Below are 15,990 nucleotides of genomic sequence, written 5' to 3'. Positions count from 1 at the left end.
GCCTCGTTACCCACCTGCGGCCCGGCCCCGGCCCGGTGTTGGCCGGCTCCCCTCGGCTCCGCTCCCGGCGGCGGCGGCGGAACCCCGCCCGGCGGGCGCGCTGCGCGCCCCACAGCGCCCCTGCCGCTCCGGAGGCAGCGCGGCCGGCGGGGCGCGGCGGGGCGGGGCGGGCCGCGGTCACGGGAGCGCAGGATCAATCGGGCTGGAAGAGAGCTGAGATCATCGAGCCCAAGCGGTGAGCGAACACCACCATCTCAGCTGGACCGTAGCACTGAGTGCCACAGCCAATCTTTCCTTAAACCCTCCAGCGAAGGTGACTCCACCACCTTCCTTGGCCTGTCTATTCCAATGTCTTATCGCCCTTTCTGTAGAGAAATTCCTCCTACCTAAATCTCCCCTGGCACAGCTTGAGGCTATGTCCTCTTGTCCTGGCACTGGTTGCCTGGAAAAAAGGCCGATCCCCACCTGGCTACACCCGCCTTTCAAGGAGGTGTAGAGAGTGACAAGGTTCCCTGTGCCTCCTTATCTCCAGGCTAAACACTTCCAACTCCCTGAGCAGCTCATCATAGGGCTTTTGCTCCAAACCCTTCCTTCACCAGCTCTGCTGCCCTTCTCTAGACATGCTCCAGCACCCTCTTGAAGTGAGGGGCCCAGAAGTGGACACAGGACATGATGGGAGGTCTCACAACTGCAGAGGGATGATAACTTCCCTACTCCTGATGGCCACATTATTCTTGATCCAAGCTAAAAGCCTTCAAAGCTGACCCCCAGGCCGATTCCCGCCCCCTGTCTCAGGTTTGCCCTGCACTGGGCACAGCCACAGCTTGTCCCTGGCACAGGTGCTGCCCAGGGACTGCAGTCAGTCTGGCACCTACTGTAGCCCTGCTTCTGAATCCCCTATCCCAGCCCCAGGCATGGATGCAGGGCTGGCTGGAGCCAGCACGTGGCCACCCAGTGATGTTTTACAAGACACCTTTTTAAAACAAATAGTTTTATTTTAAAATAATGAAACAAACAAAAAAGTGCAGATGACTTGTTTCTGCCTTTTCCCTTTGCTCCCAGCTACAGCCCTGGGCACACCATCCCATACTGCCCCGCAGCACCAGTCATCTCTTCTCTGGGCAGCCTGGAAGTGCCTTGTGTCCCTTGTGAAAGATGTCCTTGAAACAGCCCCATGGGTTTGCAGCAGGGTTGAGGCCCTGCCAGAAGGCAAGAGGCAAAGATTCAAAAGAAACAGAGCAATCCAACCGTGGACTCCTGAGGAAACCAGGCAAGGTCCCGAGGCCTGCGGGGTCCTTATGCTGCTTTCCTGACAGGGTTCCCTTACAAGAAGGGAGGAAGAAGACAAGAGCTAACTCTAGAGCATCCTGGTCGATTGCACCATCCAGTATTTGTCCCAAACAAGAGCAGCTGCTCCCAGCAACAAGTGGGGAATTTTCCTGGTAAGTCATCTGTGCCTCCATTCCCACAGCACCTTTGGCTGATTTCCTAATGCATTGCATGTGCTCCTCTGGCTGGAGAAGTAAGTGGCAGGGAAGGGTGGTGAGCTGAACAACAAAAGGGATGGGAAGATAATGCTGCCACCTCTTCCACTTTTGGCCTGGGAGGATCTAAAAGCCAGGGAAGACCCATACCCTAAGTTTTTTAACCCCCTTCCAAGGAGGAGAGGGGGCAGGATCTTCCTGTCCTCTGTGAGAGAGGAAATGACAGCACCGTAAAGCAGCAGGGCATAAGGCACAATGGCAGAAGCAGAGAACCACAAGCTGGTCTTCAGCATCTCCTGTGCTCTTTCTTCAGGCCTGCAGGCAGATGTTTGGCAAGACAGCATGGTAACAGAGCACTTTGCTGGGATCCCCAGCCTCCCCCGAGCACTAGAAAGGCTCTGCAAGAGGGGAAGGCCCTGTGCTCCCACTCGCCCTCTGCGATGTGAAGGGCTGAGGGAGCAGGCAGACTGGGGAAAGCCCTGTAGCCCCGTGTCCCCAAGCCCCCGCGGTGATGCACAGCCTCCTGACGCTGTGGGGTGTGTGGTGGGTTACATCACATGAGACCTCTGGTGCCCACAACAACAAACGTTTATTAGAGTGAGTGTTGACTCTTCTCACCTCACACTTACTCTGATGGGGTGCCAGACAATGCTCTGTCTGGCCCAGAGTGTGAGAATGAGTCCTCTCCTGCTCCTTCCCTGTGTATGCTGGAGATCCCCACAAGTCAGACCCATGGCAGGGAGGAGAAATTCAGTCCTGCTGCAGTGCACAAATTCTAAAAGAAAAGCCTCCCCTGTGTAGTGCTCATAATGCCGCCTTCTTCCATCTGGGATGGCAGCCTGAGGCAAACAAAACTTTTCCAAAGAGGGGAGGGGCAGTGGGATAAGTCTCCCAAAGTGTCTCTGCTCCCACTGAAATGCAGGCGGGCAAGATCCTAGTGGGCAGCAGGGCAGCAGCACAGAGGAAGGAGGCAGCCCAAGGGGCCAAAGGAGTCCATCTGCTCATTCAGAGCACACAACAGGCTTCCCTGAGATCTTCAGGTCATCGAAGGGCAGCAAGGCAAGGAGCTGCAAAGACCAAAGGTATGGACATGTAAGCATCCAGGGCTGTGTCTCCACCAAGCTGGGGTAGGGGCCCAAATCTTCCCCCCACCCAGTCCTCCAGCCTCCCGCATCCCCAGGGAAGTGCCAAGAAGCCCTATCTAGGCTTTTCCTAGGGCTCGAGGCAAAAGGCAGTTATCCCACACATCACAGAGCCAATGCTTACAACATACAGGGAAGGACAGGAACAGCTGGAAACTCCTCCTAGGAGAGTCCCTCTAATCATCCAACTCCTGCACCCCCTGACACACTTGCAGAGCCACAGGCTTCCCCCCACAGAGACTCACATCATCGTTGCCATCAGCCAGGTCCTGAGCTGTCTCGTTCTCCATGTTCCTCAGCAGGGTGTCAGCCCCGGAGTGCGAGAGGATGGCGGCGATGGCAGCGTCCCTGCGGCCCACGGCCAGGTGCAGCGGAGTGCACCCGTTGTACATCTGCGCATCCACGAAGGCCCCATGGCGCAGCAGGAACTGCACAGCCCTACGGTTGTGGCACTCCACAGCCAGGTGCAACGGGGTCTTCCCACTCGTGCCCTCCTGCAACCCACAGATCACAAGGGTGTGGGTGGGGGGGGGTCCCCTCAGACCTCAGATGGGCCCTGCAGCACCCACCCACACCCCCTTGAGTGGGTGCAGAGGGCAGTCCCCACCCTGATTGCTGTCACAGCACCCAACAATCTCTCAAGGACCTTTACTCTCTGCTCCCTCAAAATTCAGTGCTCCCAAGCCTCATACGGGCTGAAGGGAGTGCCCAAAGGAAAGACCCACCGTCCCAGCCTTTACAAAACATCACACCATGCTCAGTCTTACCCGAACATCAATGTTGGCACCACTCTCCAGCAGCAGAGACATCATAGGGATGTTCCCTTTCAAGGTACTGATGTGCAGACAGGCCAAGCCTGTGATGGGGAGGCAGAAGAGAGAGCCGCAGTCAGCCCAGACCACCCTGGGGCATACCAATCCCAGCTGCATTCCCATTCTGCTGTGCTCCTGGATCCCTGCATACACATCTCATGGTCTCTGCCCTAATCTGGCCATCACCTCTGCCACTGTGCTGCCCCCAGGTGTCACCTTGCCAGTTCTGGAGCTGCAGGTCCTGGTGGTGCCCACGGGGCTGAGCAGTGCCATCCGCTGTGGCTGTGCCCTCCAGCAGCTGCTGGGCACACTGCAGGTGCTGCTGCTCGCAGGCCAAGTGCAGCGGGGTGTTGCCATTGCGGTCCTGCAGCCCGGGGTTCACTCCCTTGTGGATCAGTGCCTGGATCACGCTGGGCTGCTCCAGGTACACAGCCAGGTGGAGCGGGGTCTGCAGAGAAATTAGAGAGGGGAGAGATGTCACAAGGGGTCTCCGGCTGGGTAATAAGTGATATAGACTTTATCATTTATAGAAGGTTGATTTTTTTTTTAATTTATTAAGAAACCCATGCTTTTATAGACAGTTATGATAGAGCTGGACCTAACTGGTCCTCTAATTAAAATACTATCACTATTGGTTAATTAAGAAACTGCCCTTTGGTAAACAAATCTCTGTAACACATTCAACATGTTCACAATACTAGGTGTAGTAAGTTAAGATAAGAATTGTTTCTCATTATTTTCTCTGATCTTCTCACGTCCTTTCCCAGAACAATGCCCGGGAAAGTAGTGTTTCTCTGTGTGGCCAGAGAGCTGTTGCCACAGGGGAGGATGCCCTAGGGACAGGAGGTGTGCTGAGCCCCAGCAGTCTCCAGGAGCTAGCCTGGCAGCCAGAGCTGACTGCCATACAGGACACCCCCATCCCTGTGGTGACATTACATGTGGCTGGCACTGGTGGGGTCACACGGCTTGCTGTTCCCCTGCACCTCAGCTCACGCATCACCCATGGAGACATCTCATTCTCCCAAGTTATCCACCCTGCCACATTCAAGCCATGCCTCTTCCATGGCTGTCTGCAATGTCCTGGGGCCTTGCAAAGAAACTCTTCCCCCCACAGTGCTGGGAGCTGTCACACTTCTCTCTCAGGGTATCTCCACCTCCCTTATTCCCCCCCCTGCAAAGAGGCTGCACACACAGGACCTTCACCATGCTCTGGGGGAAGCAGGTGTGGGCTCCTGGGGAAGGGACAGATGGATTGAGCAGCTATGCAGGGAACAGCCTGTGGCATTTCTCTTCCTCCCATCTTCTGCCTATCACAACAGCATACCTGGAAAAGATCATTTTGGATCTCCAGCACCTCCCTGGGTAGTTGAGCGATGCAGCAGAGTGCTACAGCTGGAACACAGTGGATAATGGCCAGATGAACCAACCTATAGAGGGTTAATGGTGACAGGAGAGAAAAAAAAGAAAAATAAGTCCCAAGTGCCATGCTTAGGAGCAGAGATCCTTCCCTGCTGCATGAAGGAATAATCTCCCTGCTTCCTCCAGTCTCCTTCCCTCCAGCTTGGAGGTACTCCATCTTGCCCTCTCTCTGGGGAAGCTCAGCAAAGGGCCAAGGCAGGAACATGTTCTGAGGCTCCACGTGGCAGTCCTTCACTCTGATCCCCACGGGGAACAGTCCCTCCTGTCCCTGCTAAGCAGCACAGGGTCCTCCCTCAGACCTCACAGCATGTGTAGAGTTTCAGTCTGGCACTGCCCAAAGCCAGGCCTCAAGCCTTTGGTGTAGGTCCAAAGAGCCTGGGATGTCTTTCCCAGAGTCCAGGAGCTGGGTTTGGTGCCTGTGGGGAGAGGTCTGGGCTCTGGCAGCTACCCGGGGAATTCCAGTTCCCTGCTGCCAGCTGCACACTGTACTTCTGCTTTCCCTCCACAAAGGCAAACAGCCAAAGCTGGGCAGGAGCCCAGGGCTGGTCCAAGATCACCTGCATAGCACAGTCCATATGGCAGGCGATCTGCCGGTCCCACACTGATTTCCTCTTCTCTCCCCCACATCCTTCCCTTTCAGCACTGCCATGGCAGGGCTGGCACGCAGCCCGCCAGCACAGGGGACACCAGGAATGCAGCTGTCAGAGCTTGGTGGCAAGCAGGGAGCTCTGGTCCTCAGGACTGTGGTCCCCACAGCTATGGGGTGGCCAGACACCCGAGTCCCCCAGCCCAAGGACAGGTCTGGTTTCCAGACGGCCCCTGCACAGTCAGAAGAGAAGTGAGAGCAGAACAGAGGCAGCGCTGAGAGGGAATTTCCAGCCTCCCCTGCCAACCTCCTGTCTCCCAGCTCCCCCACACTGAAGGGCCCATCCTCCCACCACAGGGCAGCCCCCATAGGTCAAACCTGGCCACTGTGGTCAGCAGGTAGCATCTCCCACTCTGCACAGCAGGGCAGGCATGAGCTCAGCCTCCTGACCCTCACCACTGCACCAGAGGCCCTGGGTGGCCTCCATCTCTGGAAAGAACCAGCTCCAAACTGAAGGCTGGGCTCTGCCACCCATACTGCTTTGATGGAGACTGACAGGGCCAAGAGATGGAGGGTGAGAGCTGTGCCAGTCCTGGCAAGACACCCCACTCTCCAGACAGCCCAGCTTTGGGATGCCACCTGCAATGTGGGGCGTAAAGAGCATCCCTCCACAGACAGGAGAACAGCACCTGGCCCTAAAGAACTGCAGATGAGAAGTGGGACTGGGGCTGTCTTTTTGCCAGTTGCACTGGGACATGAACGTGCTGAGAAGCTCAAAGGCCAGTCCCCAAGAATGTGTTTTATTGACCTCTTCCCAAGTTCTGCTTGAAGATCAAGCCAGCATCTGGAACCCCAGGCATCTTCAGCTGAAACCTGATTTTGAAGGCAAAGTGCACTTTACAGTTTCTAAAGGCCAGTTCCTCTCCACCTGCTGCCAGGGACAGGTTGTGCCCAACAGGAAAGGCTTAGTCCCTGGGGAAGCCCCAGGTTATGTTGCAGCAGGGAATTCCCCACTGGAAGGGGAGGCCACCCACACTTGCTTGCCTCTGCACAGCCATGGGGTGCCCCTCACTGCCAGCACTCCCAGGGCCATGGGCAGGGTCTGGCCACCCTCCATGGACCATGAGGCAGAGCACAGCCAAGGGGCCCAGCCCAGGAACAAGGCAACCAGCCGCAAGGACAGCGCTCCCCTCATCAGGCTTTTACTGACCTAGCTTAGGTGTGATCTGAGCAGGGAGCTTCCCTGCTGGCTTTGGCATCAGTCCCTGTGGTAGCACCTCAGCTGAGGCGCCCTTTGCACACTTGCAGGGACAGCCCCTGTTTCTCCAAACCTGCTCCCAGGGCACCACGTCCGGGAAGAGGCTGCAGGATCTGCCTTCTTCAGGTACAGCAGAGTTAAGGCTGCTCAAGTAAGGGACTTTCCAGGGCTATTCAGCTTGAACTTTAAACCGCTGGTGCTTTCGCTTTCCAAAGCCTCGCTGGGCTCCCAGGGGGGAGAGCAGCGCTCATGCTTGTGTCCCACGGCCGACAGCCCTGGTGCCCCAGGAATCCCCCGGGCCCCTATGTCACTGCCCACGCCACACTGCACTGTCATGTGGGGACGAGCGGGGCGGTCACCCGGGGGAGATGGAAACCCCCGAGCAGCCTCTGCCCCTGCAGCACCTCGCTTGTCCTGGCTTGGCTGCCTTTGCAGCTCAACAAGGCTCAGGGCTGGGCTGACATTGCGCTAGTTTGGGCATCCCTGCTGCAGAGGCATCGGGGTGACCATTCCCCTGGGCAGAGCTCCGGCTTTCACCTCTCAGTGGGATGCGCCTGTTTTGAAGGATTGCTTTCCCCCTCCCCCTTCCTTCTCCACCCGGATGCAGCCTCCTCCTGGGCTTTCATTTCTGCATTCGTTCCCGCCTTTCCTCATTATCAGCCCTCAACTTCCTGAAATGGCTGCAAGAACCTGAGCTTCTTGGGGGAATCATCACAAGGCCAGTGGGCTGGGAGCAGCCCACTGTGCACTGAGGAGCCCACTGTGCACTCACCAGGAGCATATGTGCACTGAGGCATTCTGTGCCACCGGCAGTGCTGCCAGCCAGGAACTGGGACTGTCTCCTCACTCAGGAAACCTCTTACACCCAGGAGACCCGAGGGGCAGGAATAGTGCCAATCTCCACTTTCTTCCACCTCTCTCTGTGTCACAGCAGCCGCGTGGTCCAGCTGCTGATGGGCTGCTGTGTGCTGGCACACGGTGTGCCAGAGCCAGGGCATGGCAATGGAGAGACCCACTCGCTGCCAGAACCCCTCTGTGCCCAGCCACAGCAGTGTGCCCTTGCCAGAACAAGCCCTCTGCCCTACCATACTCAGATCCTTGCCCATACCGGGCTGCCTGCACATCTCCCCTCTGCTTTCCTCCACTTGCCTGCCCCCTCCTTCCCATGCTCTTGCCTGCAGTGCTCCTGGCTGCAGCCACAGGGCTGGGTGCCCAGCAGGAACAGTCAGAAAGGGCAACAGGGAGTTTTGAAAAGGGCACGGATGGAGGAGCTGCGAGCAAGGGAAACACAGCAGGAGCACAGGAGCTGGGTTCATTCTCAGCTTTTCCACTTGCTCACCAGCTCTGTCCTGGCATAAGGGGACTCAACCCTCTGAATCACAAAGGCACAGGACATCCTCGGCACAAAGTGATCTACCCCGGCAGCAGAGAGGTTGGGGCTATCCCTGGGGATATCCCAGGGAAATGAACTTGCCATGCCAAAGTGATCCTAGCTTAGACACAGGAAAGTATCTATTTCCACAGTGCTGTCCATCTCCAACTTCTGAGTGACCTTAAGTGTCCAGCAGGAAAAGTTTCCACACATGAGGACTGGAGGCAGGAGAACAGTGTAAGGAGTGACACCCAGCTCTGACACACAAGCTGAACGGATGAAGTCTCACCAGTTCTCTGGCTATCCTTTTCCATCTCTCTAGAAAAGGAGCTGACCATGCAGATCCCCCATCTGCAGAGCAAGACACCTTGTCTACAAAGTAGCCTCACCCTTCACCATATCACCCCAGAAGCACCTTAATCAGGAGACCCAGCATTCAACTGAATTTGTTTTGAAAAGTTCTTTCTCTCTCTAGATAAGGTCCCTGCCTGCAGCAGGAACAGCTCATTCCCAGCTCCTTGTTTTGGCTGAGTGGAGCAGTAGATCATGCAAACAATTCACACAAGAGAAACTTGTTCAGGGGAGGAAATGGCCCAGCAGCAATAGAAAAGAGAAAAGGGAGGAGGAAAAGAGCAGGGGAATTCCAGGCTTACCCTGCTCTCCTGTTTCAGCCCTGTAACCTGCACTGCTAACCGCTTCCTCAGCCACCAGCATGAACCTCTGCCAGTGGCTTAGCAAGCACAGCTCATCCTGCCCTGCAGCCCTGAACCAGCCCAGCCTGGCTCCCTTCCTTCCTCCCCACATACCAGTGCAATGCTGCCCTGCTCCATAGAGCTGCTCCAGCTGCCCTCTGGCAGCTCCAAGGGAGCACTGATCTCAGCTGCCTTATCCCATCTTCTGTGCTCCTGCCCTGCAGGTTTCATCACCCCTTCCCTGGGAAAGGCAATCCTTGAGTTTGAGTGGAGGGGGGTTTGGGATGGGACTGGAGGGAGGTTGCAGCTAGAGGGATGCAAATCCCTTTCACCTACGTTGGGTTCAGCATTCCTGATCTCCAGTCTGGGCAGCAGCTGCTTCCCAGCCTGCTGCTCCTGGGGCCAGAGTGAGGGGTGAGAACTGAGAGGTGAGCAGAGGAGACAGTCTCACCTTTCCTGGCGTGCTCTGCAAAGGGTCTGGTCTGAGTGCTTGAGGATGAGGGAAGCTGGAGGCTGACAGGCAGGAGAGGCAGAAGGGCTGTTTTTCAGTGAGGTGGGGACAAGAAGGTACCCTGACCTCACAACCTCTAGATTCTACACCCACACATTTCAGAGTTTTGCTCCATTTCTGAGCAGATGGTGGCTCTGGGATTGCAGAAGCACTACACATCAGATGCATGTGGGCTGTTCCCTGCAAAACAAGGGGCCTGTCCCACACTACTATCTAGGCACAGATGGGCCAAGCCAGAAAACAGGTCAGCCCACCCAAGCAGGGGCCAGTCACCATCAGAGAAGCACGATGAACAACTTCAATAAAAGCAGCAAACATCCCAAAAAGTCCATTGACTGTGGACAGTCCGTTTCAAACAGAGCAAACTCACACCTGACTCCTTGGGAGGTAAATACATTCTACAGTTTCTGTACACAAAGAGATATCTTGAGGTCAGAAGAGCCTCTCACAAGAGGAAAGCGCCTGGACTTTGCCAGAGCCTGTACAACACACCCTAGCAATCATTTACAACCCCACAGATATCCTCACTGGCTCAGGATTTTCTTTTAATGAGGCACAAGCCGTGGGTCTAAGATGCCTCAGGGCCCCCCTTCAGCTCTGGATGTGCCCCAGTCAGAGGGGCTTCCCAGCTCTGTGACAGAGAGCATCCCACACAGCCCACTGATAGGCACACAGCAGCCACTCTCACAGCTCACAGCCCACAAGCTCTTCCTACACAGTCAGGTCTGACTCCTCATTTTTTCACATTGCACTGAAAAAACCCAAACTCAAGCCAATAAAAAATAACAAAATTTTGTGTTTAATTAGCTGAGCTCAACCCTGTCCCAGCAGCAGTCAAGCCTGCCTGCAGAGTGCAAGGACCTGAAGCCCTCTGCACCTTGGCTGATCTGTTACAGCCAAGCTTCTGCATTCCAGGACACGGAAATTTCCAGCCATTCTTTCCTCTCCTCTGTGCTGAAGTTCCCTGTGTTTGTCCCCACCTCCGAGGCAAACCTAGGCAGGTGGAAAGTTTGAAGAAACTTCCTCCAGGCCAGGCTGAAGTCATCCAAACAGGGAAAAAAACCTCCTGCCTGCACGAGCTCAGAAGGCTGCAAGGACTTACCCACTTTACTCCAAGGCTGGATGTGTGTGACCCCTGCAGCAGCCAGAAACTTCTGGGGCATTCCAAAGCAACTTGTGCAGAGCTGCCTGGCCTTGCTTAGAGGGACACCAAGCTCTCCTGTTTACCAAACTCCTGAGCACACACAGAGGAAGACCTGAGAGTTCAGGGACAGGGAACTGGACACAGGAAAATCTCCCTCCTGGCAGACCCATGTTAGGATTCACTTTCTCCAATGCCCCACAATTAGCAGCATGCTAGGGAATAACTTGGGATGGACTTGAATCCTGGCAGTCAAGCAAGGTTTCTGAAGACTCTGGTAAAACCAAGAGCATCTCCACTTTCCATTAATTGTGGCCATCCCACTGCTGGGCAGCTGGCAACAGCCCAGCAAAGCAGGGGGACTCCCAGCCTGACCAGCAACAAGGTGTGCTCCCTGCATCTGGCTTCTTTAATCCTTCTCCTAAAACGGAGTCTCTCCAGTCTTCTGTTTCTTTGTCCTTCCTTCCCTTTCTTTTATCTTTGCTGTCACACTCTGAGCACTCCCCCAGGTGCACAGGGGTTTGGCAACACCCTCGTACAGCGGGGCAAGCAGTGAGAAAGCAGCCAAACTGGAGCAGACAACCTAAACGGGAACAATCTCTATTCCCCTGCTCAGGGAAGATCTCCAGCCCAAGACCACATGACTGGAGAGGGTTATGGTTGGCACATGCCAATGAATGGTTAGAAGTGGCTCTTGGCCCCTTGAAGATGAGCCTCCTGCTCAGTGACAGCCCGTGCAGGCAAGGGAGGCCCCTTCCCTACCACCATGTGAAGAGTTCAGAACAGCAGCTCCCATGGGGCCCTGATTTTACACGATTAACTGTCCCCAAGCCCTGGTTAAGGCATTTCAGCCCACGAATCACTGGCACGTGATTTCTTATCAGCAGATGGAGCACCACTTGTCTCTGGTGGAAGGAGGAAGTCAGGCTTCCTCTGCTCTCCTCCCTCCCTGAAACGCACACCCAACCAAAACCATGCAGTCCTATTTTCCATCTCAAGGAGGCCTAGGTCTTCCTTCTGTGATCGATCTGGGGTCCCTCAACCTTCACCCCTGCAGAGGTGCTGCACTGCTTTGCATACAGAGTCTACATAAGACAGTCACTCTCCTGCAGAGGCACAGTCCCCAGCCTTTCCATAACCACCACATCAGGTACAATGGCAGAAAGTGGTGTGCGGCCCAAGGACCAGGACGGGCAGGAAGGAAAGCATGTTTTTAAGTTTAAGATAGACTATACAGTCCTAGAGAGAGGAAACTGTGCTTAACTTCACACTCTCATGAATCAACTCTGCCTCTCCAGAGCTGGCAGAGGCTGACATCAGCCCAAGGAAATGGGGAGGTTTTTTCTTGTGCTGGAACAAAAGCAGGTGGTCCCTTCACACCCCATTTCACCTCCAAGGAGCTGGTCCCACACTCATCCTTTTCCCAGGATGGCGGAATTGTGCACCTGCCAGGTGCGGTTGGGAAGGACTTGGTTTCCTCAGTGAATCCTCACAAAGGCTGAGGTGGTCTGGAGGCTGGGGCACAACAATAAATCAGCCTGCAGTCCCCTCAGAGGCAGCCAGGCCCACAGCTGGAAAGCCACTATCATTCACTTCCACACAGAGCAGTCCCATCAGGACTCAAGTCAGCAGAAAAGGAGTTTGTTTACATGGAAGAGACAGGTATTAGGAGCTATAGGTCACAAGATGGATGCTTGGAGGAGACCATTTGAGTTGGAGTGCACAGGGATTGTTCTCCACCTGCCCACACGATAAGCAGGATACAGATCACTGCCCAAAGTGCACCCACCATCTTCCGTTTGCCACCCCACTCCTCATGCTCGACTTCTCCTGCCCTCACAGCTGAGCCACACTCTCTTCTTGGGAACTGATGTGCCTTATTACTGCAGCTTTGACTTCCCTGAGGCAGAGGGGCTGCCAGTGGCATGAGGGAGCCACGAGAGGATGACATTTGGGCAAATAATTCTTGGAAGACAGCACCCACGCATTTCACTGGTCATTATACCCCGGTCCTTCCTGTTACCCATTTTCCTTCCTGCCAAAATGAGACTCCTTCTAACTTTGGGCACAAGGAGAGACAGCTTTAGCGCCATTGCTTCATCCTGCTGGCTCTGACGCTCCTCTGCGGAGGCAGGCAGGCAGGCAGGGAGGCATCAAAGCAGGATCCTGCTGACGCTCCAACCACCCAAACATGTGCTCTTCACCTCTGCCTCCACCTCCTGTTTTCACCCCACAAGTGCCAGGCTGACAAACACAGGCACACCTTGAGATGGCACAGGTGGGTAAGTCTGAGGGAGCCATGGACAGTGAAGATTTTCGTTAGATGCAGAGGCAAGACTTTTGCCAGCTCCCTTTGTGCAAGCGCAGTGCTCCTCTCAGCTCAGTACCAGCAAGGGCATCTGGGGAAACAGGAACTATTTAGGCAAAACAACCCCTGGACTTTTTGTATTTTCAAAATTACAATTACAGGAAAGTGTAGTTGCCCAAGTCTTCTGAAATAAAATTATAGTAGGATTTTAATTCTCTGCCTGGAGCTGTTTTGTGGCAGACATTTAAAAAAGGCACACAGGGAAACATGCTGCTGACAGAGATGAAAAGAAGAAATGAAGATGGGTTTGTCTGGCTGGATGGAAGGGATGTAGCCTGTGGCCATCTGATCCCTTCTCTCTAGGGACCTTCTGTCACTGGATGAGCAATTGCACCATAGACTTTAGCATTACTATCAGCCCTGACTTGTTTTCACATACAAAACCGGTGGCAGTTCAATGAGTTCCTGGGTGCTCACAGTCCCCATCTGCAATGACCTGAGTGGTGGATGTTCAGCACTTCTAAATATAAATGCCACCTACCTCTGCCGCAGGGTCAGGAGCAGAGACAAGAATAGCGGAGGCAGAAATCCACAGCCTCACCACTCTAACCACAAGAATAGTTTTTTTTCCCAGCAGTGGGAGTAGATCCCAGGAAAGCTGTCTCCTGTGAGGACATGGTGAGCCCAGAGCTGTACAACCAGCAGACCTACAGCTCCCTCCCTCCGTCTTAACAGATTTCCTGTTCTGAAATGCACTGTGAGGGAGAGAAAACAGAAGAGCAAAGGCAGCCTCTGAGAGCCTCTCCTGCCTACAGTAACCAAGGCACCACTGATTAATGCTTCCCTAGTTAATAAGATGTTTGCATTAGGTCTCTCCAAGCAAGTCTGACAGGCAAAAGGCTTCAAGCACCAAACAAGACAGCCTCAAGCACTAAAAGCATCTCCAAACAGCTGCATCTATGGGGCTCACTAATAAAATAGCAAGCACAGAGCCCTGGGCACACCATGACAGACAAGCCTGGGGGGAAGTGTTACTTCCACACCTCATTAAAAGAGGCCTGGCTCTCTCCATGGGCACCTTGGCTCTAGTGTTACAGCTGGGAAAACTGGCAAAGCTCCTCCATTCTGAGGAGCCACAGAACCAGCCTGTAGATAGGGCAGCACTAGAAAGCCTGTCTGGGGAGTGTGGGAGGCTGGGTTTAGTGTAACTTTGCTTGCCATGAGATTTCCAGCCAATCCTCAGAACAGATCCCAGAGTCAGCATTAATGAACTAATTAGCAGATGCACAGATTCTTTCCTAACAGGGAAGTAAACACTCAGGCTGTCTCCCAGCTTCAATCCAGATGTGCTGTGCCAGGCAAGGACAGAGCTTTCTTGCTGCTCTCACTACTGCTTGATCATGCCAGTGCCTCTAAGTTTCTCTTCCTCTTGCACCATTACTCAGTATTAAACTCTAGCCTGGTTTTGGGGCAAAGCTTCGCCCTCAGCTGTGAGAACACTTCGCTCACGCTCTGTGTGTACACTCATGACGAAAACCTTCCATCAAGGGAACGTACAACAGGAAAAAAATGCTGTGATTAGCTGAAGGTAATTACCAGAAGCCAAACCAAATAACTGGCGTGATGCCTCTGCCCTTGAGAGGGCTTTACAGATGTGGGAAGCCCCCCACGTTAAGAGAAACACTTGTCTCTGTCACAGAAGCTCAGGAGGGCAGCCCCACATCGGGATGTGCGTCACAACTCTGCCAAAACCCGCGGCTCTGCGGGCAAGTTGGCAAAGCAAGGCGATTCCCACCTGAGAACAAATAGTTCTTGCGTTGCTCGGTTGAGCAGCGTCTAACACGGCCATCGCAAGGTCTTGCCCTGCACGGCTGATCTTGCTTCAGGACTTGCTTACATGCCCTCTCACGCAGCCAAGCCTTCCCCATTGTAGAGGAAACGGTGCATTCTCTAGGGAAGAGGGAGTGGGGGAGGCTTGATTCGCTCTCCCCTTTCTTCTAGTTGCTAGCAGCCCCATGGCAAGTGGAGGTGGGCTTCTATGGTGGGTCCATAATGGGGTGCCTCTCTTCCTGCTCACTCCGCTGGACCTGCCTCAAATACCTCTCAGGGTGGCTCTCACACCTCAGGAGGGTCAGAGGGGTCACCCACCCAAACCAGGATGCCAAGCATCCACGCACACCAAGGCAAGGCGGGAGGCTCTGAGGACAGGGGCCCGGGGAGACCTTAACAACACGGCTGAGCGGATGCTCCTCGGGGGAGGGCTGGGGACCGCGGCAAACACAGCCTGGCTTATCTCTGGCTCCGGCTCCCCGCCGCTGCCAGGGGAGCAGCCGGGGCCGGGGGACAATGGCTCGCAGCTCCCCGGGGGTCACTCACGTGTCTCCGTCCTCCGAAAGGTAGGTGAGGGCGTCCAGCTGCTGCCGGCTGAGCCCCTCGGGCCGGGGCGGCGGCTCCTCGGGGCGGCTCCCCGGAGCCCCCGGCAGCCCGGGCAGAGCCTCGGGCAGAGCCTCGGGCAGAGCCTCGGGCAGAGCCTCGGGCAGAGCCTCGGGCAGGACGCCGGAGCCGTAGCTGGAATCCAGCCGCTCCTCGGCGGCGGCGGCCTCGGCGAGGGTCTCCTCGGGGGCGGCCGGGGGGCCCTCGGTTGCGGCGGGGGTCTCCCTGCCGCCCGGCAGCGAGCGCAGCGACTCGATGCCCGAGTCGCACTGCCCGTCCTCGCCCTCCCAGCCCGCCGCTTCCTTGCCGCCCGCCGCCCGCGCCATGGCTCAGCGCCCGCCGTCCACCCGGCCCGGCCCGGGTCCCGCTCCCCGCCCCGCTGCCGGGGGGCTCATGGCCGGAAAGCCGGGCAGCGGCGGCCGGCGCAGGGTCTAAGGCGCCACGGCTCCGCCTCCGCCGCCGCCTCCTGCCCCTGCCCGCACTGAGTCAGCCGCGCCCGGCCCGCCCGGCCGGGATTCCCCCGCCGCGCCCCGCCCCGGCACAACCGGGGCCGCTGCTCCCGCCCTGCTGTCCGGGGCAGCGCACAAGCGCCGAGGGGGAGGAGAGGCGGCGGCCGCGGCAGCGGGGCCGGCGCCCGGGGTGCGCGGGGCACGGAGGCGGCCGCGCCGCGCTGCCCTGGGCCGGGCCGGGCCCGCCGCTCTGTCCTCGGCCTGCCTCCCCCTGCCCGGCCGGTTTGGGTTCTTCAAACAGCAGGCAGGTCTGCCAGGGCAGGGAGCGGGACCCTGTCCGAGCAGGCGGTGTGTGGGTGAGGATGCTGCAGCCTGTGCAGGTG

At 56.2% G+C, this 15,990-nt stretch overlaps 1 protein-coding gene across 1 annotated transcript; it reads right to left on the bottom strand.

Annotated features, from left to right (window-relative positions):
• Window positions 1-1,098: 1,098 nt before the first annotated feature.
• On the bottom strand, window positions 1,099-15,546 carry NFKBIE (NFKB inhibitor epsilon). The gene is made up of 6 exons (XM_058801340.1): window positions 15,102-15,546; window positions 4,763-4,865; window positions 3,655-3,886; window positions 3,394-3,482; window positions 2,872-3,120; window positions 1,099-2,551 (listed from the first exon to the last, which is right to left on the bottom strand). The coding sequence occupies exons 1-6, from the start codon at window positions 15,482-15,484 to the stop codon at window positions 2,486-2,488; spliced, it is 1,122 nt and encodes a 373-aa protein (XP_058657323.1). The 5' UTR covers window positions 15,485-15,546; the 3' UTR covers window positions 1,099-2,485.
• Between the last annotated feature and the right edge of the window lie 444 nt (window positions 15,547-15,990).

This window comes from Ammospiza caudacuta, chromosome 3 (assembly GCF_027887145.1).
Source record: "Ammospiza caudacuta isolate bAmmCau1 chromosome 3, bAmmCau1.pri, whole genome shotgun sequence".
In the NCBI taxonomy this organism is placed as follows: Eukaryota; Metazoa; Chordata; class Aves; order Passeriformes; family Passerellidae; genus Ammospiza; species Ammospiza caudacuta.
This window is presented reverse-complemented; position numbering and strand designations above follow the sequence as displayed.

Bases quoted from the DNA above. Each gene is read 5' to 3' on its own strand.
- NFKBIE (XM_058801340.1), bottom strand. From the start codon at position 15,484: ATGGCGCGGGCGGCGGGCGGCAAGGAAGCGGCGGGCTGGGAGGGCGAG. The intron at 3,483-3,654 runs GTGACACCTGGG...TCCCCATCACAG, and splicing joins GCAGCTCCAGAACTGGCAAG to GCTTGGCCTGTCTGCACATC. The intron at 3,121-3,393 runs GTAAGACTGAGC...TGTGGGTTGCAG, and splicing joins GTGCCAACATTGATGTTCGG to GAGGGCACGAGTGGGAAGAC.